Source organism: Seriola lalandi, unplaced genomic scaffold (assembly GCF_002814215.2).
Source record: "Seriola lalandi dorsalis isolate HSWRI2012SDOR001 ecotype SW California unplaced genomic scaffold, Sedor1 jcf7180002053585, whole genome shotgun sequence".
NCBI classification, from domain to species: Eukaryota; Metazoa; Chordata; class Actinopteri; order Carangiformes; family Carangidae; genus Seriola; species Seriola lalandi.
In genome coordinates, this window is record NW_019524138.1 from 1,255 (window position 1) to 26,442 (window position 25,188).

At 42.0% G+C, this 25,188-nt stretch overlaps 4 protein-coding genes across 6 annotated transcripts in view; 1 reads left to right on the forward strand and 3 right to left on the reverse strand.

Moving 5' to 3' along the window:
* Window positions 1-4: 4 nt before the first annotated feature.
* On the reverse strand, window positions 5-7,912 carry proca (protein C (inactivator of coagulation factors Va and VIIIa), a; the record flags this gene model as incomplete). The annotated part of the gene is made up of 10 exons (XM_087172687.1): window positions 7,894-7,912; window positions 6,909-6,946; window positions 6,685-6,768; window positions 5,793-5,950; window positions 5,099-5,123; window positions 4,064-4,174; window positions 3,072-3,212; window positions 2,060-2,178; window positions 1,688-1,805; window positions 5-437 (listed from the first exon to the last, which is right to left on the reverse strand). Coding segments are annotated over exons 3-10 (1,175 nt in total), but the record flags the coding sequence as incomplete, so codon positions are not given.
* A 3,409-nt stretch (window positions 7,913-11,321) lies between these two features.
* Window positions 11,322-17,972, forward strand: LOC111651345 (uncharacterized). The gene is made up of 5 exons (XM_023401333.2): window positions 11,322-11,403; window positions 12,120-12,567; window positions 12,657-12,737; window positions 13,521-13,601; window positions 14,869-17,972. The coding sequence occupies exons 1-5, from the start codon at window positions 11,380-11,382 to the stop codon at window positions 15,786-15,788; spliced, it is 1,554 nt and encodes a 517-aa protein (XP_023257101.1). The 5' UTR covers window positions 11,322-11,379; the 3' UTR covers window positions 15,789-17,972.
* A 729-nt stretch (window positions 17,973-18,701) lies between these two features.
* LOC111651346 (S-arrestin-like) overlaps window positions 18,702-25,188 on the reverse strand; it is an 11,283-nt gene continuing 4,796 nt past the window's right edge. The window contains exons 10-14 of one of the 3 annotated variants that reach the window (XM_023401336.2): window positions 22,559-22,696; window positions 22,395-22,472; window positions 21,535-21,549; window positions 21,081-21,133; window positions 18,702-20,102 (exon numbers count right to left, since the gene is read on the reverse strand). In XM_023401336.2, coding sequence (XP_023257104.1) covers window positions 20,053-20,102; window positions 21,081-21,133; window positions 21,535-21,549; window positions 22,395-22,472; window positions 22,559-22,696 — 334 coding nt within the window. In that variant the 3' untranslated portion in view covers window positions 18,702-20,052. Of the gene's footprint in view, window positions 20,103-21,058; window positions 21,134-21,534; window positions 21,550-22,394; window positions 22,473-22,558; window positions 22,697-25,188 lie in introns of all 3 variants that reach the window. The other 2 variants (XM_087172685.1, XM_023401337.2) reach the window with 2 other exon arrangements.
* LOC147819424 (nuclear factor 7, brain-like) lies at window positions 22,631-25,185 on the reverse strand (the record flags this gene model as incomplete). Its single annotated transcript, XM_087172686.1, has 1 exon — window positions 22,631-25,185. A coding segment is annotated over one exon (1,104 nt), but the record flags the coding sequence as incomplete, so codon positions are not given.

A 25,188-nucleotide genomic window follows, 5' to 3' on the forward strand; every position in this document is an offset into this window, starting at 1 on the left:
GAACCAGGTGTCTTGGTACAGAGTGACCATCGGTCCTCCGCTGTCGCCCTCACAGGCGTCCATGCTCTGTCCGAGGAACCCGGCGCAGAGGACGTTGTCGGAGACGTTGTTGAACATCTGCTGGGTGCAGACGCTGCGGCTGACCAGCGGGATCTTGATGACGTTGAGCGCAGAGCTGAACGTTTTGCTTTCCACGTCAGTATTGCCCCAGCCGGTCACCACGGTCATAGTGCCGTTGAGGTGGAGCACGCGTTCGGCCATCTCGCGTCCTGGCAGGCAAACGGGGAGGATGTACTCAGAGTACGGGGCGGGGGTCTCCAGACGCAGTAGGGCGATGTCGTTGTCCACCGTCCTGCTGTCGTAGTTTGGGTGTTTGAAGTACTTGATGACCTTCAGGGTCACCTCGGTGCCTTCATTTCTCCGACGCTCGTAGTCACCTGAAGACACAGATCAGGTTTCTCCAGGATGAGTCACCTGAGGTGGTAAGTGACTGACTGCTGTCACCACTCAGCTCCGACTGATTACTGAGAAGTGACTGGCAATGACTCACCTGCTGAGCTCAGTTACACCTTCGCCTTGGATTTCCTGACACTTGGTTTATAACATGAAAGTGTAATAATAACCTCTGATGTTTGATACCCTGCAGGAAACCTGGACCATCTAGTTCTGCTACATCTACTCCATAGACATGTGGACATTTGTTCCCCCCATGAAGACGTATTTTATATTATTACAGCTGTGTTTTACTGTATTGTAATCCACTGTTTATACAGCAGCCTCCACTGATGGGAGGAGTCAGAATTAAATTGTGTTAGCAGGGTTTTAACTACGACGGAGTATTAGGCAAGTATTAGGAAAAAAAATACATTTTGAGAATGAAGTCATAGTATTACAAGAAAAAGTTGTAATATTACAAGGGTTACAATTAAAAATGTAAAATATTGAGAGAAAAAAACATAATTTTTAAGAATATCACATCAATCAAACAGGTGAAAGGACAGTCAGCTGCTGTTTGTCTGACAATAGAACAGACTCAGTTTCTTCACAATCTTTCCAATATCCTGATGATGATGATGATGAGCCAAAAGATGAAGGTTTTCCTTATTAGTGAAACCTAAAGTAGAGCTTCACTCGATGCTTCACGTTCCTCATTTTAAAGCTTCTGATATTTCCCTTGAAAACAACATGGAAACTAAAAATACAACTTTGTTTTTGTGATATTATGACTTTTTCCTCACGATTTCAAAATGTTTCTCCCTCAGTGTGGCCCCCTAATACTCCGTCGCCCTCAACCGAGATTCAGCAGTTAAAAACGGTGAAACACAAGCTCCTTTGTGGCTGGATGTGGAATTGGGACACAGCTCTTGAGGTGGTGTTATGTTTGTATGAGACTCACTGAACAACAGAAATAAACCTCTCGATGATATCTGGGTTTCTGCAGGTTTCACCAAGTTAAATTTAGAATGAAATTCAACCTTCCTGCAGCTCGATCCACCGTCACAACGAAACATTAATGCTGACAGCGTTCGAGAGAAAATGCTTTTTGTAAATCAAATTTGAGACTTTGTGATACCTTCTAAACTGAAACTGAATTCATTCCAGTTTTCCAGACTTGCAGATACTCTGAACAATGTCACAAGTTCTTTTAGTTTATGGGCGTTCGTGTATGTGCAGGGCGAGAACTCACCGAGTCGTACTCTGAATTTCAGGTTGTTTTCGAGGCAGTGAGCGGCTGTCAGGACCCAGCTCTCGTCGATGAGGACGCCTCCACAGCTAAATTGTCCTCTGGGGTTCAGCAACAGCACCTGCACACAAACGGCTGCAGTGTTCATTTGTGGAGTTTGTGTGTGAGAAATGAAAACACCTGCAGCTGCTGTTTTCAATGGAAGGTGACATGGTGATATCGTGACTCCTGACTGTTTCTGTCTGTGTGAGGTGTGTGTGCAGCTGGTGGTTAAATGATCCGGCGTGACGGGACTCGGCCGCTGTGTCGTGTTGCAGGTGAATTTTCCACAGTGTTTACAGCTCAGAGAAGCAGTGACAGTTAAACTCTTGTTACCTGCCAGGGGCTCTCTCCCTTCTTTCCCACCTCCCCTCCCACCATCCACGGCAGCAGACCAACCATCGGTTTTGTGTACGACGACCGGCCGATCAACAGCTGACCACAGGACGAGGTACCTGTAGGGAAAAAGGAGAAAGTGAGAGAGAGAGAGAGATACAGGGGTCCTCTCCAGTGTTGATATTTCCAGAGCCCAGTGATTCTACGAGATATTTATGACCCTCTTTGTGTCTTTAGTGGGCAGCTCACAGCAGAGGGATGACGAGCAACAAATGTCCCGTCTGGACTCAAACAACACCACAGGGTTTAATAAACACTGAGAGTATCAGTGTGTCTCTGTGTCCAACGTCAGAGTGAAACATCATTAAATCCCTGCAGTTCATGTGGAGCAGATTGTCTATGGTCTGTTTCTAGACTGTTTCTATTTCACTGCAGCTTTAAACTAGAGCTGAGCAGATGAAACAACGTCGTGCAGCATCACAACCTCCGCCGAGGATGTGACAGTCCAAATATTTCAACACGTGGAAATAAATCTGATATTTGTAGACGCTTCAACACCACAACAGTGTCTTATTCCTGTGCACGACTTCAGTAACTGGTGCACACAGAATACTGTAAGTGCTAATTTGTGTGCAGAATGTAAATAATGTAAGAGCACAAATTAAGTATTTAATGTTTAATTTCCTGTTCTTTTAATTTGAACATGTTCATGCTGTTCTTCTTTCTTTTTTCAGTTTTTATGGCGTTATGTGAAACACTGAATCACCTCTGTCTGAGATGCACATGAGTTCCGCACTGTTAAGACTTTGTGCAGGTGGATTATCTGACGTGAGCGCCGACTAAAGAAATAACCTTGGTGCTGGATTTATCAGGTGACAGGTTGATTGGTTGGAGGCTGAGTTGAAACTAGACTTGTTGAAAGTGGTTTCAACATTCAGATGAGTAAATGTTGCTCAGCTCAGCTGTCGTCTACAGAGCTGGTGAATAAACCAATCATCATTTATTCTCTCACCTTTTGGCAGACACTTCCTGGAGTTGTTGTGCAGTCTGTATCCGCCCACACAGCTGCAGCTCCTCGCCAGACCGTCCTCGCTCTCCGTGCAGTCGTGGTCGCAGCCGCCGTTCTCCACAGAGCAGTTAGTGGCTGTGAGAACTGAGCCACAGGTGACAGAGTGTTACCTCAACTAAACAACATGTTTACATTTACATTAACATTGACCTTAATTATTTACAGTAACTAACAGATTTGAGCTTCATATCTCAATAATAAAATATCACATGTTGCTCATCTGAAGACATCACCTTCAGCTCAGGGAAATTATAAATGTTACAGTCAAAACCATTAAATCGACAATCAAGAAAATAATCAGCAGATTAATCAATAATGAAAATAATTGTTAGTTGGGATTTTTATAACGAGTGGAAAAAGGTTTCAGATGATTTTTTGTCAGTGAGAGTTAATTCATTTTTATTCTATTATTTGTTTTTATTTTTATGCTACTTCTTGATCTGTTTTCTATTTTGTAATTTTTCTTTTTCTTTTCACTCGTTTTTGAAACATATAAATAAAGGATAATATTAGAATTATCTTGATATAATTTGAAAACCTGTTTTCTTTCGTTACATGTATCATAATAATGGTATAAAAAGTTTGAACTATGATGAAGTTGAGCTGATCAAAAACACCAGAACACAACATTGTGCATTAGCAGCATCGTCTGGTATTTACCGTTTAAAAGTGACTTGATGACAAAGAACTTTATTTAAACTCAAATGACAAACATCAGGAATCTTCATAAACCGTTTTACGAGCTTCAGCCGTCGAGTTTCTGTCTCTTTCCTTTTATTTTATTAGCTTTTATTAGCTTGAGGTGTTTTAACCAGAGAGAATATAATTAGGATTTAAAACCTCAATACATTCGCCTGCATGAACACAAGAGGTAAGAAACCACACACACACACACACACACACACACACACACACACACACACACACAGACTCACGGTGGTCGCAGTATCTTCCCTCATACCCGCTGTTGCACCGGCAGGCGTAGCCTTGGTACTGATCCACACAGGTTCCATGAACACACATGTTGGAGTTGCACTGGTTCCCATCTAAAACACATTCAGAACAACATGAAACACGTTTCCCATAATGCTCTACAGGCGCCGCAAGAAATCAGCTGATAAATGATATAGATTCACAGTCTCTGGACATTTTGACACTAATTCTACTTGTTTAGTCACAAATGTTTCTGCTGCGTTCACATCAGATATCAATGCTCCCATCACCCGCCCGCTTCACCACTGACACTTCCATCCAAATAAAACCCAGTATTTACACTTCAGCTCCTTTTATAACAGCTGTTTGTTTCCGTCCGGTTTCACTTGGTAACAGCAGCTGACTGAAGCTGTTTATCTGCATGACGACGATTAGCACCAGGGCTAACCACTGTGGAGTGACGTGAAGTTCTGAATTCATGAGGTCATTTTAAAGTGACATCCTGCCTATTATCTTTTGTGTTCCGTTAATTATCTGCTGACAATAACCTGTGATTTAAGAACGTTAGATGAGAGATGGAAGCCTAAAGTTTAGAGTTTAGGAAAGTTTAAAGTTATATTTCCATTCAGATGTTAAAACTAGAATCATCTCCTTGCAGTTATCTGCCTCCGCCACTCAGACTAGTTCCAGGTTACATCCTATATGTTTTCTTATTATTTGCATAACTTAAATAGTTTCCTGTGTCCACACATTTATTGTTTGGTCAGACAGACAACCATGAGAGGCAGCAGGACACTGATACCGGTGAAACGGGTCCCGCAGCATCAGCCTTTAAAACTTCTCTCTTCTCTTTACTCATATGGAAACTTTACACTAGCATCAAGAGCACAACAACATACTGTGGCCGTTTCTGGTGATTCCATATAAGTTTTTCATGCTAAACCGTGTTAAATCAGTTGGCTGGAAACAGACCTGATGATGTGTATCTTACAGTAGATGCTTCAGTGTTTCATACTGAGGAAGAAGCTTTTTCTTACCTGTGTAAACCGTCCAGAACTCCAGCTGCAAACACACAGAGCAACAAGTCAGAGATAAAGCTGGTAAACTTGACTTCAGGAGTCGAGATGTCCGACTGTGACACTGTAACAACCTGAACATGAATGTGTCGAGAGAAATTAGTAGGTGATGTCCATAAAAGTGGCCGTTCGCTGTGATTGTGTAATAAAGGAGTGAACTGCTGGTGATTTGTTTTCTTAAATACAAAGTACAAATACTTCACACTCCTGCTGATAATATTCAGACTCTTGAAAGGTGCTGGAGACGGATCCTCCATCCCAGCAGTGAGCAGAACATTAAAGCTCCTCCAGTGTAAAGGTCTGTGTCCATGTGTAGTGTGATTATAGATTATAGATCAGCTCTAGCTTCTATATTAATACTGTGAAAGTATCAAAGCCTCAGTCCACAGAGAAATGCACACAGCCTGTATTCAGAAACTGAGCCTTAAAACCAGCCGTCAGGACTTCTGGAACTTTGTGATGTCACAACAAAGCAGTCACCAAGCCCCGCCCACCTGGACCCACCATCCAAACCTTGCAGGATTTGGTTTCTCTGAGTGTTTTTACCTGAAATCTATCAGATAAAACCTTTGATATGCTCTGGAAAATGGTCAAAGACAACACAAAAGAACATGTATGAAATGTTTGAGAGACATAGAAACACTCAACATCTTACTGTGGCTTCCCTGGTTTCGAAAATCTCTCTGGCTTCTTCAAAGTCACACCTTTCCTCCACACATTCGCGCTCCTTGGAGGCGGGTTTCAGCTCCTCCAGGAAGGAGTTCGCCCGACGGGACCGGAGCAGCATGTGAGCCTCCGGAGGGTCAGAGAACACTGAAGAAGACAGAGGACTAATGTTATATCATAAACCTCATCCAGATTAGAAAACAACACAGTGTATTCTTCTCTTCGTGAGGTTGGTTTTGGTTTGACGGGTCCAGGTTCTGAGATTTCTGTCTCTTACAGTTCTGCCTTTACCTCAGTACAGTGGAGGTGAAAAGTATTTAGTTAGTGGTGTTGAAAAATGACATTTCTAAACTTTAAGAGCAGCATCTTTTTCCAGTTCTGCCCAGCTCCAATGTGCTGAGGTAGAAATCTCAGAGACAAATCTCTGAAAGCCTGGAGAGACAAAACCAAAACTACTGACGACACAAGAGGAAAGTGATAAAATCTTTGTTTGGTTTTTGGATGAACTTGCCACTTAACTGAAATAAATTGTTTGCATTTTGAATAAATCGTTAGACTGGTTACTGTTTTACCATGAGAATATTAATATGATTACCACAGAAAATAAGAGCATTGCTACAGCTACAATTATTAACAAAGTACATGAGTTTATTCACATGAAGGAATTAATGATGATGAATGAATGAATTAATGGAGGTCTGGAACATTTGTACTGAACATTTCCATCTTGCTTTTACTGTCTGCGGCAGGATAGAAAACAAATATGAGACCGTGTTTTTAAGGGAACTGAAATCAGCTTTTAAAGAGCTGCAGACACTCTGCAACAAGAACTGTGAATATCTCAAACAGAGGTCGTGCACGGTGGGCCCGTGCACACCCACCTGAGACACTGAGCACTGAAGCTGACCACAGAGCGACGATGACGGACACGCAGAGCACGAGGCGGGACATGATGTCAGGCGTCCCTGCAGCCAACGGGATGAGACAGACATGAGACAACTTCTTATCTCCTCAGTGTTTATGTTTACCCAGTGTCTCCAGTAATACAAACATTAATATTCATAATCCACAGCTGAGCGATGGTGCGGAGGCTCGTGTGACTTACCAAATGAAAGCTGGTTAAGAAGATGAATTCTGGAGGAGCTGGAGGCGAGACAGAAGAACAAAATCACAACCACATCACGTTCAGAATTTCCTTCTCACTGCTTTAAATGTTTGCAATAATCCCTCTGTAGCCTCAGTCAAACATTTCAACACTATTGATCATTTTCAGCTGAATCCGCAGAGGCCCCCTGAACTGACACACAGCAGGAGACAGACCTTGTTTGAACCTGTACGACCTTTGACCCCTGTTCAGCTCACGGCAGCGCCCGGAGCGGGGGCCGAGACAACGTCCTAAAAACTGTCATAACACCATGAAACAAAGACACAAAACAATGAGTGGATCTCTCAGACGGAGGAGTGTTTTTGTACTTACGTGAGAAGAATCGAAGCGGTGGACAGAGATGACAGTTCGCTCTGTTTCTACTGTTAATAACTAACTACCAGTGTTTACTGAGAGTCCACAGTCTGCAGCCGAACACTGTCTGCCAACACACAAACACAACCTCCACCCACTCACCTCTGCAACAGAGCAGAGCCCCGTTCCCCAAAAGCTGCTATTTTTATTACATTTTCAGTGTTTCTGCTCATTCACACCAGACGTGCGACGGATAAAAACACAACAGTCCACGGCAGAAAAAACTGCATTGATCTGGACATTATTCAAATCAAGTTAGTTTTATTTATACAGCCCCGTAGAGCATACGACACCCTCCGTCCTCAGAGCCTTGATTCAGAAAAAACAAAAAAGTAGAAACCTCGTGAAGAGCCACAGAGGAGGGATCCTCTTCCAGGATGACAATATAACAGATATATTTAAAGAGACACAGTGAAGTATACAACCTGATAACATTACAGTATTTTTAATAATTAACGTCCAAATTTATCCAATCGAATGTGATTTAGGGCGACTGGATTAAACCCTCCCTTCATATAGAACCAGTCCAGGCTGTGGCTCATAGGTTCAGTAGACGGTAGCAGTCACTCACAGATAAATAGTCCTTGTTTAATGTGGAGCCCCACATTGATGAGAGAGGTCAGAGGAGAATGAACAGACTGACTGAAGCTGACAGAAAAGCTTCAGAGCGAACAACACGTCCAACCCACAACAGCAGGTTCCACTTCCTGTCACCAAGAACAGAAACTTGAGTCTCACCAACACAGGACAGGTGAAGACCTGGTCTGATGGATGTGGATCTGTGCTCAGGCAGCAGATGGTATAGCAAGAGTTTGAATCCATGGACCAACCTTCCTTGTGTCAACAGTCCAGGCTGGTGGTGGTGGTGTGATGGTGTGGGGAATGTTTTCTTCTTAATACCAAACAATCAATCAATCAATCAATCAATCAATCATGATCTTAATGTCTCAGTCTCTCTGAGTATTGTTGCTGATCATGTTCATCCCTTCATGGCCACAGTTCACCATCTTCTAATGGCTCCTTCCTGCAGGATCATGCTCCATGTCACAAACTGGTTTCATCAACATGACAGTGAGTTCAGTGAACTTCAGTCAAGCAGGAATGCCGGTCTTGTTGTTCTCCTGCTGTGAACTCCCAAAGATCGAGCAGGTACAGGTGTGAAACCCGGGCCGGCCTCTGGGGTGTCGCTGAGCAACGGCGGCTATGGAAACCAGGACACATATTAAGGTTAACTATTCATCTCCTTGTCTTCTTTTGTGCCTCAGCCTTGTTCCCTTGGCTCAATTTACTTTTGTGTCCTCAAGTGTTTTGATTTTTTCAGAATAAAAGCTGGCCTGTGAACATAAAGGAACTGTCTCTGGTTCCACGGGTGACTCTGCAATGAGGTGACTGATTTGGAAGGTGGCGAGGGAGGGCGCGGTCTTTCCAAGCATGACTCTCTTGTGATGGTGAGCTGGTCTGAGAACTGGCTGTTCAGACCAGTTTCCTGTTTGTCCCCTTTACTTCCATCAACTGTTTTCTATAGATGGGATTTCCTCTTTTTGTCTTTTTCTCTGCAGAGTGAAGTTTGACTGATACAGATGCCAATGCACAGTCAATGCTTCGAGGCAATAACAGTGGATCATTTATGTTTACGATAAACTTCTTCTCTTACAACTTGCAAAAAACTCCCAACAAACAAATAAAATGTCCTGATACAGAAAATGTACCTTAATCAAGGTTGATAAAATTACGCAATTACAAAGCACTAAAACAAAAACACCACAATCTCTCAGAATTTCTTTGCCTGTGACCCATGAATCCAACAATTAAAATGTTGTCATTTCATTTTAGAATAATTTTAGTTCTCAGATTGTTTGTGACATCTTCAAATGTCTTGTTTTGTCTGACCAATGGTCCAAAATTCAAAGACCTTCAGTTTACTGTGAAAATCTTCACATTGGACTTTTACGATTAATTAATTAGCAAAATTTTCATATATGCCGTAAATGTAAGAATTCAACCAGGGGTCTTTGAAGTTATATGTTAAGGGGTACTACCAGATACCCCAACAATGTATGGTTTTACTTCTTGGAGCTATTTCTTGGCGACCAACAGCCAGACATAGTGACTTCTCTGAATTAGAATTGAACTGATAAACTGTTTTGTCTCATCTTTACCCAATTTTAATTTCTCAGTAGATGAGTTGCTGCCTGAAAATGGCGACTGAGGAGCATCGTCAGTCACAGCAGCAACAGTGAGCCGTCTGATCTGTTTACAGTCTGGGCTTCTTATTGCATATCGACACCAGAAGTCACAAAGAAAAGACAAGAAGCTGAGAGAAAAAGGAGACGGAGAGATGGAGGCGAAGACAGGAAAGTCCTCAAATACTTCAGCAGTAGACCTGTCTGGATTCAAGACTTTACTGAAGATGCAGGAAGCATCAGAAACTGAAGTGACAAAGTGTAAACTTTATGTTTGACAGGATCAGGTGGATGAGTATCATGTTACACTGGTTTGTCAGAGTTTAGGTCTTGTAAGAGTCCAGTTTTAAATTTCAGCCAACAAGTGTTGTCCTGTGTGCGCTTGTTTTTTCTCATGTTTGTAATTTGTTTTGTATCCAGATAATCCCATGAGGTGCTGTTACAGAGTGGATTGTCCTCTGCTGTTAAATGTGCTAGAAAATAAAAGTAGGCTGCTTATTGTGAAGGATTAGATTACAGTATTGTTGAGCAGCTTCTTGTACCAACTGAGCTGCTTGTTTACAGAATGCACACAAAGAACTCCCTCCCTCACCGAATCATTTTTGGAAACACTTTTGTTTCCTGTTCTTTCAACTTGTTTCCAACACAAATCTATTCCCAAACAATGTCATGGAAGTTGGTGTCAACAAAAAGACAGAAAGAGGCAGGTTTCTATGAAAAATAAAACCCGAAAATTCTTCCAACATCCTACTTGCCGATTGTTGGATCAGTGCAGTGGTGGAGATGGAGACGACGGATGCCTTCAATAAACTGATTGTGAAACAGTTTTAGATTTGTATCCGAGGACACATCATTTTCCCCATTAAGCACTTAGGTGTAAGTATATGTGTATATGAAATCATTAGTACTGCTTTCTTTCTTTTATTATTTTTGTCCTTCTTTTATATCTTAAAGAACAAAATCAATCAATTTAGATTTTTGTTCAAAAAGTTGATAAAACATGTTACTTTACTTTCTGCTGTTTTTGTTTTCATTGTGTATCTTTTCATATGAGGAGTCATTTAATTTATTTTCTAATTCCTTATATTTGGCTCATTTTGGCTTTTCTTGTTTTATTGAAAATATTTGAATAACATCAATAACATCATGGATGTAATGACAGTCTCTTGAGGATAGAAGAAATAGCAGTTATTGAACAGAGGGGGTGACTGCTGCAGGGCGGATTTTTAAATTTCATGCCCTAATATATCCAGCTTTAAATGAGGAAATAGGTTATAAGCCCTTCTCATAAACAACTTTCAAAATCATCCTTACTCATGGGACTATATTGTGTTGAGTGATATGACTTGCAATGTCTGGAACAAGGTTTTCTTGTTGCAGATTTAAGATTTCAGAGGCTGTGAATCAACAGCACTGACGCAAAATCCTGGACTCTGAAAAACCAAACTGATCGAAACAAACGATGAACCGCATCAGACAAAGTACTCCACAGATTTTAGAGGAACCGTGAGTAAAGACGAGCTGTGGAAAGACTGAAGAGGGAATCTTGTTTTATGAAAGGATGCGAGAAAAAGGAGGGTGGAGAATGATGGAGAGATAAATAGAGAGGCGTCTCTTCTTTCTGCTCTGAATATATTTTTGCTGTTTCATGGTGAGGAAGGTCACATCGCAGGCAGAGGGCCCAGTTCTTCCTAAGCAAGACAATGAAGACGCACCTCCCCTCCCTCCCACTCTTCCCCCCCGGCCCTCAGCCTTTGTCTGCTGGCCCGGCAGGTGAGACGGACCCTGAATGAAGTTTTGTTTTGGGCGAGGCTTATAAATGGATCAAAGCCTCCTCGATCCTGCTCATCTTCCCACAAATCCCTTTCCAGACGATGCTGCGCGACTCGGACGGAGCGGTGAGTTTTTCCTAAAACGCCTGTAAGGATGTTGTTTTCCTGTCTGCGAGCAGTTTAGGTCGGCTGGAATTTTATCCTGTTTAGTTTTTTAAACCCAATAAAACATTTTTTTATTAAGACGTTAGACACATGTTGTCAATCCACAGCTCCTTTAAAACATCTTGTCTTAATGCTTCTTAGCTTCTTAATGATAAGATGAGGTTCAATTTAGAAAATGATTTGATATTTGTCGTATCTATTACATGAGTGGATGATGCGTTCGCTGTGTATTGGCCCCCAAAAAGTACATAGTCCTTTCTACATGATTCTTTATCCACCTTTAGGAGCAGAACAGCTTCAGTAGCATTACCTCTTCCCTCTCGACCGGAGGAGGGCCGACCCTGATTTGCATGAAGCCAGGAAAACAAAGAGGCTTGCAATCAGATTTATGATTTGGGCAACAAAGAAAAAAATATGTGGCTAAATGTACAGTAAAATGGAGGGGTATTAAATCTCATCTGGTCTTGGATATGAGACACTTGAAATGGAGTCAGTGCCACACTTCAGCACAGACACTTGATTCTGGAGAATACCTGAGAAAAACATATTTCTGTTAGAAACAGCTTGAATTCATTTCACTTAAGTTAAAAAACTTTATGGAAATAAGCACAAACAGACTGATGCAGATTTTCCCAGTGTAATTCTCTTATACTCTCATCATCCTCTTCTTCCTCCAGATGTTGAGGCTGCTGGGACTCCTCGTCCTGTCCTCCCTCTGCTCAGCCATGCTGCGACGAAACCCTGCCAAAATGGAGTCCAGTGAAGAGGACGGCTCCACCTCGGACCCCAACACCTTCCACTGGTCTGGCTCAGATGAGGGGGGGCCTTCTGAGTCATCGGAGGAAACGTCTAACTGGTCACCTGTCTCTCGCAGCGGCCCCCTGCCGATGCCCCCCGCACAACCATGGCCACCCAGCGGCAACATGACCGGTGACCCCCACAAGCTCCGGATGCTGGACGAAACCAACCAGATGACGCCGCTCATGCCTGATACATCGATCTGCGACATGCTGCTGAACGCAGCGGTACCACCGCCTATGGACCAGATTCCATTTTTCTGCATCTGTTCGCACTGTAAAGGCACCATGGGACCCAAAGGAGATCGTGGAGACCGGGGTCCTCCAGGCATGCAGACCACTTTAAATCACAAGTTTGAATGTTAAAATGTAAAAGAAAAGAAAACAAAAACTGACCAGACTGTAATCTTTGATCAGGTAAACCTGGGAGTCCTGGGAGAAGAGGAATGATGGGGTTCAAAGGTCGAGCAGGATTCACAGGCCCTCAGGGGATGAAGGGTGAGTTACTCATCACTGCACTGGTAATGACAACAAACATAACAAAATTTCAGTCCCGCTATTGACCTGTTCACCTCGAGGCTAGCTTTACATTGGACTCAGCTCTGTCATTGCAGAGGGTCCACTGATAACATCGATAACACCATAAACAAGCCTGGAAGCAGGGGGAAACTCCAATCCTAACACCATCCCTACAGAAGAAAATAAACCATAAACCTTCAACCACTCCAGAAATGTCTGATTTTATCCATGTCCTTCTCTGACTCTGGATAAAACAGCAAGCAATGTTAAACTTTGCTTTAAAAGCCACTGTGTGTAGAATTATTGTGTGATTATAGCATCTTTCAAATCATGTGTATGTGTAAGTAAGAACAATCAAAAATTGTTTCAGTCTCTGTGTCTGCTTGTCTTCGCTACTGTGGGAGTAGAGAAGATTTCTGCAAGTCTGACAGTTGATGATAACATCAGGTGTCGCCAAAGAAAGAAAAAATTTTAAATCCTCCATAAAGTGGCTTTGAATTGAACCATAGGCAATGCAAAGTGGGCTGGCCATGCTTCTATGTAATTTTTTATTTTTATTTTTATTTTTTTTACTTCAACCTGCCTGGGGACTACAGTCGAAAATCAAACTTCAGACACCAACAAAGTCTTTATTTGTTCAGTTTGTGCATCAATGCATCATCAAAACAGGTCAATGGACTTGACCTGTTGGTTTAGTTTAGTGTGTCTTAATACAGGTCACCTCTTGCTTTTCATAATTTCTGTGTTTGTCTGTTGTTACAGGTCAGAAGGGAGACCTGGGGGAGAAAGGGCAGACCGGCCCCGTCGGTTTCACCGGGACAAAGGGCGAGCGAGGCTTGAAAGGTCTGTTGAGATCACTACGTGAAAGATCACTCTATATAAAGGGTCACATGGACGCCATGACCCCACTTACATAAGGATGGCATCATTTGTTACAAACATACATTTTATGATCTAACATTGCTATGGTTAAGGTTTTGGTACTTGGTTAAGGTCAGGGAAAGACTTTGGTCATGGTAAAAAGACCAACTTTTCATGGTAAGAAATGGAGTGAACAGTGGCCTTACTTATCAAAGTCCAAGTCAAGTGTTTTGATGAACCATCCATGCACCAGTATGGTTAAGGTTTGGTTAGGCTGGAGAACAGAAATTACTTGATCAGGGTTAAGAATCATTAGAGGGCCTTTAAGATATTTCCAAAAACAACTGATGAAGACTGTTGTTATTTTTGAGAGAGACAACCTCATCCAGAGATATTCTGAGCAGAGAGGCAGATGCAGTCTGGGCAGATGAGCATGATTCTCCACACATTAAATGAAGAAAAATGTGGGGATCCTTGCGAAGAAAGACAGAAATGTGACACTGATTTTGTGTGGGAGAGTGGGGGAAATGAAGGAGAGAATCAAGAGATTAACACCTCAAGTCCTAGGCAAATTTAAGAATTTATGTCTATAAAAATATACAGAAATTCAATCAGCAACCGCTCCACAAATGTGAGGCCAAAATGAAGAACTTCAGGCTAATAAGTGACATCTGAGAGAATATTGAACTACAATAAGTCTCCTTATTGAAGCACTGAACCATTCCAGCAAAGACCAAGACCAAATCTATGACAATGCATTGTTTCTCTCAAAAGTCTTATATCGATAGTCAAATGTCGCTCCATAATTCAAACTGTCACCAAAAGCAGTCACGTGGTACAGGTGCGAAGCTTCACACATCATCGGTTTAGTCATACGTCTTAAACAATACATGCATTGATACTGACTTAACCAAAAATGTTCAGCTACACTCCACATACTCCTCGAAGCCTTGACCTATTACGCAAGATCACTGCTTGTAACAATGAAACAGTAGATGCTGATGTTGCTGAACCTGTTCGTTAAATTCTCAGCTGCAACTTTGATGATATAGAAATGAAAGAACTCTGCAATACTATCCACTTTAGCCATTTGGTAAGTTTATGCCATCATCAGAAACCTTCTGAAAATGGCAGATGGTCTCATTTGGCGTGGAAAGGGTTAAGGTGCTGAGAGGTTTCATACTAAACCATTTGACTTGATGCTTCAATGTAATGCAAATACTCTTGATGTGTGTTTTTGTGTTTCCAGGGGAGAAAGGGGACCGAGGATTGATAGGGCCCCAGGGTACACAGGGCCCCCAGGGAGAAACCGGGACATGCCCTGCCTCCTGTGAGAGTGTCCAGGGTCCACCAGGTGTACAAGGCCTCCCTGGACCAGCTGGAGCCCGTGGCTTACCTGGGGTCAAGGGAGATGTGGGACCCAAAGGTCTTATGGGTGATAAAGGTGACATGGGTACATCTGGTGTCCCCGGGATAAATGGCAAGAAGGGTGATCAAGGTGAGCAGGGGGTATGTGAGTGCAAAGATGGGATGGGCGGCGCTGAGGGGAGACCAGGAGAAAAGGGGGCTAAAGGGGACAAAGGTGACATTGGTGGCCAAGGTTTACAGGGTCGCACTGGGCCAAAAGGTAACCAGGGCATCATTGGTCTCATTGGACCACCTGGTCCCTGCTCCCCGGCCATCCAATCAGCATTCACCGCACTCATCAACCAGTCGTTTCCTACTAGCAACTGGCCCATAGCTTTCCCAATTGTAATTACCAACCAGCAAGGGCACTTCAACCCACTCACTGGCATCTACACAGCTCCTGTCAACGGCACCTATGTCTTCTCCTACAACCTTGCGGTCGCCTTCAGGATGCTTAAAGTTGGCCTGTTCCGTAACCTCTACCCTGTAGTCAGAACAACAGAAGGAAACGACCAAGCCACCACCAGCCAGACTATCGTCCTCCACCTCACTATGGGAGACCAGGTGTGGCTGCAGGTGAAGAATTCTGAGACTAACGGCCTTCACACCGACATTGAGAGCAGCAGCACGTTCTCTGGGTATCTGCTGCACCCTGACTCTTGTGAAATTCCCTTGGGCCGACATCACCTGCAAATGAAGATGTATAAGGAGGGAGACTTTGGCTGGGATGGTCCACGAGGCAACACTACTCCTCTACCATAGTAGGTTTCCAGTCAGTTGCAAAGATATAGATGAAGCATCCACCTGCATCCAATCAAACAGTGTGTATTTATGACTGCAACTTTTAAAGGAGGGGTATTCGAGAAAAGCAGAATCGTCCATTTTTCAGATGGAGGAAAAAAAAAAAAAAAGCCATGCTTGTGACCTGTGACTCAGTGCAAGTCTGTTGATGGGCTCTCCACTTTGGTCCAGACTGAAATATCAACAAATATCGGATCAACATTTGCGGTTTTGGGTGAAATAACTATTGGCTGGATTGCCATGGAATTTAGTTCTGACATTGACATTAAATTTTGTCTAAACTAAAGCTAAACTAAGACTGTGAACATGGTAAATACACCTGCTTAATTTTCACCTTAAAATACAAACACTAATTTCTTAAAACACTCTTGAAACTATATCGCTTCTATCTGAAACATATTTTTATTTCGTTTTAATGTTTTGTGTTTTATGTGCGTTAAACTCAAATCAGCAGTACTGACGTTCTGGAAACCAAACAACTTGGAGAAACTACAAGTCAGAAGAAACTAACAATAAATATATATGATACAGAAATTGAGGAGGAAAATACCCCCCCTTTAAGTGCGGAGATAAATTCACTCATGATTCAACACTACCTGAAATATAAAAATGACTTATACGTGCCAGCTTGAAATCTGCATTTGATCATGCACTTACTATAATAAATGTTTAGATTGCTGAGCTGGCCGCAGACTTTTTCAGTTGGCTTTAGAGGTTCAGATCTGCTCTAATGGTAAATGTTTTAAAAGCACTTTGCATCCACAGAGTAAATTTATTTTTATCCTATTTTTAACTCAGTTTGCTGCAGCTTAGTCTTAGAGCCTTTATCACTTTGCCTTATCAAATGTTGATGCATAAAAAGAAAAGACTATTAAATTGCAACCAAAGCGGCTGCTTCTATCATGAGTCCACTGACATTTTATTTTACCCATTTTATTTCAGACAAAAGCGACAGTGTCTGAAGTAGAGTTTGACAAACATGCACTTCCTGCTGTTTCCAGTGTGGATGGATGGATGGATGGCAGATCAGGCAATATATGAATATTTCGTTTTCTCAGAGTCAGGGTTGGTGAAGTTTTGATTAATACATATATAAATTAGCACTGCTAGAAACAGCTTTACAGTCCCAAGAGGCCAAGGAAATACTATCAAAAATAATTATTTGTAAGACTTAAAAGTTTTTACACTACTTGACTGTGGGAACTACTTCTGAGTGGAACCTGCAGGCACTGATGGCCTGTTTAAAGCTCATATATAGCAGATCAGTTATCTCTACAATCTCTGAGTAATGGTGGCAAGTGCAATGTTTTGTAAATGTCGAAGGTGGAACGAAATGGAAAACCTGGTCGCCATTCTCATGCCTGACTTGTGATGCTCTCATATGTGAATCAGCGCCCTGCATTAGAGTAAAATTGGTTTGTTGAGACAAAGGTTTGATTAGTTGAAGAGGTTTAAACGGAGAAGGAGCAGGTGAGCAGGTGATGGAGGACGCTGTAAAGGAACCAATATGTGGAGCAACAAAGACGCGTACAGGTAGGGCTGTTTAAAGAACGATGGGAAGTATCACAACCAAAAACAAAAACAGAAATGTGCCAGTGAACGGAAAGAATTTCACCAATTAAAAAACTGATTTAATGAATTTTACATAACAGTGCAGATACTGAGAGAGACTGCACAGGGAACAAGTGGATTTATTTTATTTATATTGCCTTAAATCTGAAGAATATTTAGTTTTGAAGGCAGAATCCAAGGTCACATGATTTGTTTTTTGATTGATTTGCAGTTATGAAGTTTGCATTTTGGCATCATATGACTATCTGACCAACAAAATCAATAAAAATGGATGAATTTATACAACAATCAATGACATAAAACTCCTTGAGGTAAATTAAAAACATGTTAAAAAGGATGCTGTGATCCTGAATGCTACAGGACACCTTCAGGTGATTCTTGACATGTGATTGGACGATACAGATGGGTATGGAAGAGTCTGATGAAAGGTGGCATAACGGATAAAACACTGTCAGTCCTCAGTGAAGTGTTTTCAGATAACAAGCAGTTGTGTGTCACATATTCATGCCTCAGTTTGCTGTGATCTGTGCATCGTGGTTTTTGTCTGAAATTAAAAATCAACTTTCTCCTGAGGCTTCTGTTTGACAGTTTATCCAGAGGTTTTGATTTTTTTGTACAATTCATACCATATGTGAACATATCCGTGTGTTCTGGGCTCCTGACTCACATTACGGTCCCAAAAATCCTCAAATTGAGAGAAATAAAGAACATAATGGAAGTTTATGTTTGGTAAAATTCTATATTTCCTCCCATTATCCAATCTCACGTGCAGAGCCAAACCAACAATAAATGTCACTTACTAACAAGTACTGTGTGTTTCAAACTCTAACATATCTTATTCCCTTCAGTCATAGTCATACTGTTACACTGGGCGACATGTTCCTTCATCACCATGAACACTCACTGTGGTTTATTCTGCCCTCAGTCCCACAAACACCGTCCTGCTGCCCAAAATACTCACTACAGCACCAAATGTGGATTCATCCGCTGCTGAACGTAGTCCCAAACAAATGCACCATTTCCTCCTGTTTGAGTGACAAGATAAAAACTGGCGTTTTTGGCATATTTACATTTTCAGTAGGATCAAACGTGCTTGAGAGAAAGTGTTGTGAACCGCTGGGGTGAATCTGAACGTGGGTTTGTGAGAGAAACAGTCATAGCCCTTAAAACCTAAAAATTGCATATATCCAAAAAAAAACCGACGATAGATCCATCGTAAAAATGTCCCACGAACTGTCTGTACATCACATGACCTCCAGCCTCAGAAACGACATGACACCAAAACACCGTCTAATGCAAGAATGGATCAAACAGCTTTTATTGTCACAGGTGTTCAAACTGCACAGTCGCACAGAGCTTCACATCTCCTTTAAAAGCCAAATAAAACGCAGCCTTCTATACAAATGTTTCTACGGTAAATCTGAACTCATCAGCTGATTGCAACAACTGACTGTTTCCCCCCAGAGCTGAGCAGAGAAGAAACTCAGCCAGTGCGTTGACGACGGCGTCGTCTGGCATCTGTGTCGGCTGGTTTCAACGCTCATGTGCTCTAATTCTCATTATTTATAAGGAGCTTGTGATTTTGTCCTTTCTGAGAGTAAAGTTGAATGTTTTTTAATAATCATCACATTTTTAAACATTTAAAATTCATAATCCCAGCTCAAATATTATGACACTCCAGCTTCTTTGCCGTCTCCTGCCGTCCATCATTCTCCTGTCGTAGGAAAAGAACAGGTGATGAACGGACTGATGATGTCTCAAGTTACTTCAGATCCGGACATGAGTCAGATACTATGTACGTTACTAAAAGTACAAAAGCACTGAACATTTTCTTTTCAAATTACGTTAAAAGGATCCTTTGGACCATATCTGTGGTTTTGCGTGTTTGCAGGAAACTGTGAGGCAAGAGAAAGTTATAATTCTCTTTTTTTTTTTTTTTCCTCTGCCTCCCACTGACATCACATCAGTGTTTTAAAAAGAGGAAATCCGTCTCACATATTCCTCACTGTTTACAGGCACCATGAACACCGTTGTCCTATATTCCAAGCATACCTTAAAAAGACCAACCTTAATATTTCAGATCGCTCTTCAAAAGGGACGTTGTAATCAAATATTTGTGCCATGTGTTTGTTGCAGAGAATCTGACAGAATTAGAGACACTGCAAGTAGACAGACATGCAATGTAAAACTGTAGGGAGTTGCTGGAGACTTTCTGCCCCTAAATCACTTATTGCAGCTTAATGCTAAATGTCAAGTCTTGTGTTCAGCTCTGTGATGTCAAAATCTACTAAAAGCAATTTTTGTCACAGTCACAACGGAAAAAGCCAATGGTGGAGTTTTCGAGGAAGCTGATCATTTCATCACTGAGTTTCTCGCCTGTTGACTTGTAGGTTTTCACAGTCAGTGCGTCAGCGAGAGACAGTGGTGTGAAGTACATCTGCGAGATGCTGAAACATGCAGAATTACAGACATGGTCCTTTAACTAAATCTCATCTTTTTCTATCACAAACTCTGAGGCGACTCAAACTCCCAGCTGTCTTTGTTTCAGCCGTCGTCACCCTGGTCGACTCTTTCCTCTACTTCTCTTTGGGCGCCATGTCGTCACCACCCGACACGTTTCCCTCTTCGTCCTCGTCATCGGCGACTATCCCCTTCAGGTAGGAGCGCTTGAACTCCTGGAACACCATCTCCTCCTCCAACTCACTACAGACAACAGCAGTGGGAACAGACTTTAAGTTGACTGAAGTCCACACATGACAACTACTTCTACCAATATGTGAGGTGAACTTGAGCAGTGACCTTTGACCAAAACTGCAAACAAATGGTAAAATACTGTGAAGTGGTGGTCATTTTTTTAGAAATGATTTGTTGTTTGATGTTCAGACTCAAGTCACAAAGAAGACACATGTAGAGGTGTTTTAAATTATTTTTCCTGATTGTGCCTCAGAGACCGACTTTTTCTAGGCCATTTTCCTCCGTTAGCTCCTGTCCGTCAAACTGATGGACAGAATATGATTTCTCTGATTTATCCAGGTTGAAGAAACTGGGAATGGAAATACAGAATCAGATAAATAAATAAGTTGGAACCAGAGTCAACTTAAATCGTTTCCTGTTAACTGCCTGAACTTGATCTGATAAAACGTTTTTTTTTTAAAAAAGCAAAAAGGGGCTTGAAGAAACAGGAAATCAAAACACAAACAGAGGAAAGTTGACACTGCAGAAGAAGACACGGGGATATAAACAGGAGCTAACGGAGGAAAATGGCCTAGAAAAAGAGCTGATGAAGTGATAAAAGATCCGGGAACTTGATCCCGTCCCCGAATGAACTGAACAAAAAGCGACGACAGACAGAGGACAGTTAAACAACGTGTCACAATAAAGACAAGAATGTTTGTCCTCAGGCACGAGGGACTGTGATCTGTCCTCGTTCTAAAGAACTAAAGAAACTTCAGATTCTTTTACATATTTATTTCTGTAAGTGGAAAAACCATCTTACCTCTCCTTCACTGTTGGCAGCAGTAAAGACAAAAAAGACAGGAGGGTTTACATTCAGTTTGACTGCTGGTCGACTTTCTCTCACCTGTCTATTAAAATGTGGACTTTTCTATTCTAACTCGATACAGATGTGCACAGCTGCCTCGGATCACACTAACAAACACAGGGAAATGTCCGTGTCCTCACCTGCGTCAGGTTTAGGATGCATCAGTTTAAAGGGAACTTCCAGGCCGACCTCACTGCAAAACAAAAAATTATGTTTCTAGCTGTAACTGTGTTTAATGGATTAATGCATCATTCATCATGATGTGAACAAACACTTCATGGTGATAAATATACACTATTCCCAAAAAATGTAAATTTAAATAATATTTTTTAGTTTCATCTTACGCAATATGATGATTAAAACACAGAAAATTTTAAATATAAATTAACTTTAATTAACTGAAGACTATATCAAGTAATAGTACTGAGCAGCACTAATGAACGTGCACTTACATGCCTTTTCTCTGCTAAACTACATCCTTAGTTGTAGTTTCTTAACTTTCATTTTGCACAAAAGCAATAGAACAACGTAACGTAACCTATTCGAACAGAACAGAGCAGCTACTATTAATGAAACAAGTAGACGTGAACCCACCTTGATCCCATCATCCTGTGAGCGCCGCAGAGACAAAGATGAAAGTCAAAGTTAGAGACAAACAAAATAACAGAGGGAGAACGCGATGCTCAGGAGGCATCGTAGGAAGAATCGTATGGAAAGATATTTTGCTGAATGATCTGAGACGGCTGCACTACTAGTACTTTTGTCTAAAGACGCCTTCGCGCTGTGTGAGCTGTGTGAATGTGAGCAGTCATCCTCAGCAGTTTCACCTGAAGCTCGTAGGAGGTACTTTTATCTTCTACTCCACTACACTTAAAAGACAAATATTGTACTTTTGACTCTTACTTTGAAGCAGGTTTTAGTCAGTGGAATTTATTTTCTTTTATTTTGAAAATGTGATCGACCACACGCTGTTCCAGCCAACTCCTCCACTGTCAGTCACGAACCTGTCAGTGTCCTAACGATGGCGACGTTAGATAAAGATGAGGCAGAAGATTGTTCACCACAGACTGATCTGAAGTCTGTGTTTGAAGCTTTAGAAATAAAGATTCATTTAGTCTGAAATGTTTGCTGAGTTTACCACGACCAAACTTAAAAAAAATAAATATTAACACAATCACTGGCTCCTTTAGTTGATTCAGTTGTGTTTTTGTGTGGAACAAAACAACGTGTTGACATAAAAAAAATCTATATGCAGCAGCTCATTGAAACAGCTTCAGGGAGTTTTCAGGATAATGGCCGAACGTTCTCACCGCAACCTCAAGACGCACACTTCAGCTGCCACAAGGGGAAATACTGAGACTGTACTCAAATTACTTATGAGTTTAAATTTGTTCAAACTTGACTTGTTTTAAACACACACACACACACACACACACACACACACACACACTGACCCTCCAACGATGAGCTTCACCATGACTCTGTATGAAACCATCATGCCCATGACCTCCTTCAACACACCCTCCTTGATGCTGCAAGAGAAGAAAGAGATGATTTAAATGAGAGTCTGGATCTCTCCAACAGAATTTAAAGATGCAGGCTGTGATCATTTGCTCACATGCTCGATGACGCCAGGTTGGTGTCTTCGTGCTTCAGTTTGCCGTCCAGAGCGATGCCCCTCCTCTCCCTGTTGTTGGCCAGCAGAGGCAGCAGCTTGTAGACTTTCTCCAGCGTCCCTCCCGCAGACACTGAATCCCTGAGACATGAGGACGACACAGTCGCACATAAAAACTTCAGCAGGAAACAAAACAAGATGCAATCAACAGCCATTACACAGTGAGCCTCTAAACCTTTAATGTCCTCCTGAGCTGGGAGGAAGGTGTGAGATTTAGACGTGTAATAAACCAGGGAGTTTAGTAGAAACACGATGAGCACAAACAAATTTTATCCTGATCAATCTTCCTTCCATGTAACAAAATAAATAAACATGAACCAAGGAGACTTCTGTAGTTTCCTGCTCAATCTTTATTTAGAGCAATAAAAAGTTTTAAATGGATGACATGTTGCTTTATAAACCTTTATGAATAAATGACAACTATATATATAAAAAAAGGGTTGTAGCATGAAAGTGGAGCACAAAAAGATAAAAGTTAACATTAACACCAGAGCAACAGAGACATTAATTTAAAAGGAAATTAATTTACATTTTTAAACTAGAAGCAGGTGCATGTATTGCTGTTTTCACAGGTTGTTTCTTTGTTGTTACAGATGTAGATCACATGGTCACACATTCATCCCATGCTCTTATAAAAAAAACTAAATTAAATCTCAACTTGGAATCTGTATCAGTGTAATTTACGATACCTTCAAACAAAATCATTGGAGTTTCTGAAAAGCCTTTTAAATGGAAGACATCTCAACACGTCACAACAGGAAAATCGCATGTGTAAAAATGATGATCTAGATGGAGGGTCTTGTTTTGTGCAGGTTGGCTCCATGTGACTTTCCTACTATGACAAGTTAACATGGCCGCTGCGACATAAGCAGAACAACGAAGTAACGAGGGATTCATCCATTAAACACAAAACGCAAAACACATTTTAGAATTAGATCAGACAGAATCTATTATAGAACAGTGACACGTAGACATGTTAAAATCCTCAATGTGGGCAAAATGACCCCAAAGAGTTTATGAGCGTGGCATCACCATCATCATCACCAGTGTTGTCGTACCGTCACATTCACCGTCACTGGTAAAATCTCCACTCCCCATCCACATGTATGGAAATAGTCTGCCAGTGAAAGTGTGTGTTAAGGTGTGTGTGCGTTTGTGTGTCAGCTTGGTCGACCTATCAGACTTCCCTCAGCCACTAACCTGATGAATCCAACTACTATATACAAATAATAATTATTAATGAACTTAGACCCAAGCTGTGATCAGGGTTTCAGGAGGATTCACCAAGTTCATTTTTAATACCACATAGAAAACAGTTTAATAACCGTTTCACCAACGTGTCAATGAAAACCAGCAGGGACAATTATTAATATGACATTTTGTCAGCACTCCGCAGTAACAATAATTCCTCATAATACGGACGATTACTTTAAGATAAGTGATATAAAACGGATCGACTCTGGCTCTTAACTCTGCTGATCTACAGCCACAGAGACGGAGACTGGTAAAATCTTCAAGGTGACATTTTTCACATTCCAAATGTACGGAAACACTCTGTCACTGAAAGTGTTGGTGAAGGTGTGTACATGTGCGTCAGTGTCGGGATCACAAAAAGACAATTTTCCGGCCTCCCAGTCCAGACTCACTCTGATCCTCTGTGGCTTCTTCTTCAGTAGGAAAACACTGGATGGATGTAAAGTGGAGTGAGCTTTGTATTTACCATCAGAGAAACCTACTGTCCACAACCCGGTCCACAAGTGTCCCTTCCTCCTGACAGACTCTGAGAACACACCCAGTTCCCAGTCTGTGCTGTCTCCAACCTCGACGTCCCAGCTGTGAGTCCCAGCGTCGAAGCCTTCAGAGCCCAGGACAGAGCAGCGACAGCACCTCCTCCTCTCTGGATTGTCAGGAAGCTTCTGTCTCTCTCCACATCTCACACTGGTCAGATCCTCAGACAGGATTAGTTCTGGATCAGCAGAGTTTGGGTCCAGAACCACAGGACTGTAGGAGACCAGGTCCTTCATCTTGTTCCAGATGTTGAAGGTCAGGTTGCCCAGATGTTTGGCCTGGTCTACCAGAGCTCCTGAGCCCAGCTGGTGATCCTCCAGCAGGGGGCGCTGCTGGACTCTGTCCACTGCAGCCTTGTAGCTGAGCAGGAATGAGACGTCTTCAGCTCTCAGCTCGTCCTCTGTGGCTCTGACTGTGTCTGAAAGAGCTGCTATCTCTCTGCTCAGAGCCTCCATCTTCTCCTTCATCACCTGACTCTTCTGCTCCTCTTCCTCCCTCAGTGCAGCCATCCTGGCCTCCTCTTCCTCTTCTAGAAACTGGTGAAGCTTCTTAAACTGCTCCTTAATCTGCGTCTCTGTGTGTCGGGCCTGGACCTTAATGTGTTCTGCTGTTTGATCAAACTCCACTTTAACTTGTTTAAGACCCTTTAACTTCTTCTTTAAGGGCTCCAGAGTTTCCTGAAGCTTCTTCTTGTGTTGTGGAGCAGCTTCATTGATGGGTCTGAATCTGTGGTCGGTGTGTGTTTCTGAGTCTCTGCAGACGAGACACACTGGCTGCTGATGGTC

Bases quoted from the DNA above. Each gene is read 5' to 3' on its own strand.
- LOC111651345 (XM_023401333.2), top strand. From the start codon at position 11,380: ATGCTGCGCGACTCGGACGGAGCG. The intron at 12,568-12,656 runs GCATGCAGACCA...ATCTTTGATCAG, and splicing joins TGGAGACCGGGGTCCTCCAG to GTAAACCTGGGAGTCCTGGG. The intron at 12,738-13,520 runs GTGAGTTACTCA...CTGTTGTTACAG, and splicing joins AGGCCCTCAGGGGATGAAGG to GTCAGAAGGGAGACCTGGGG.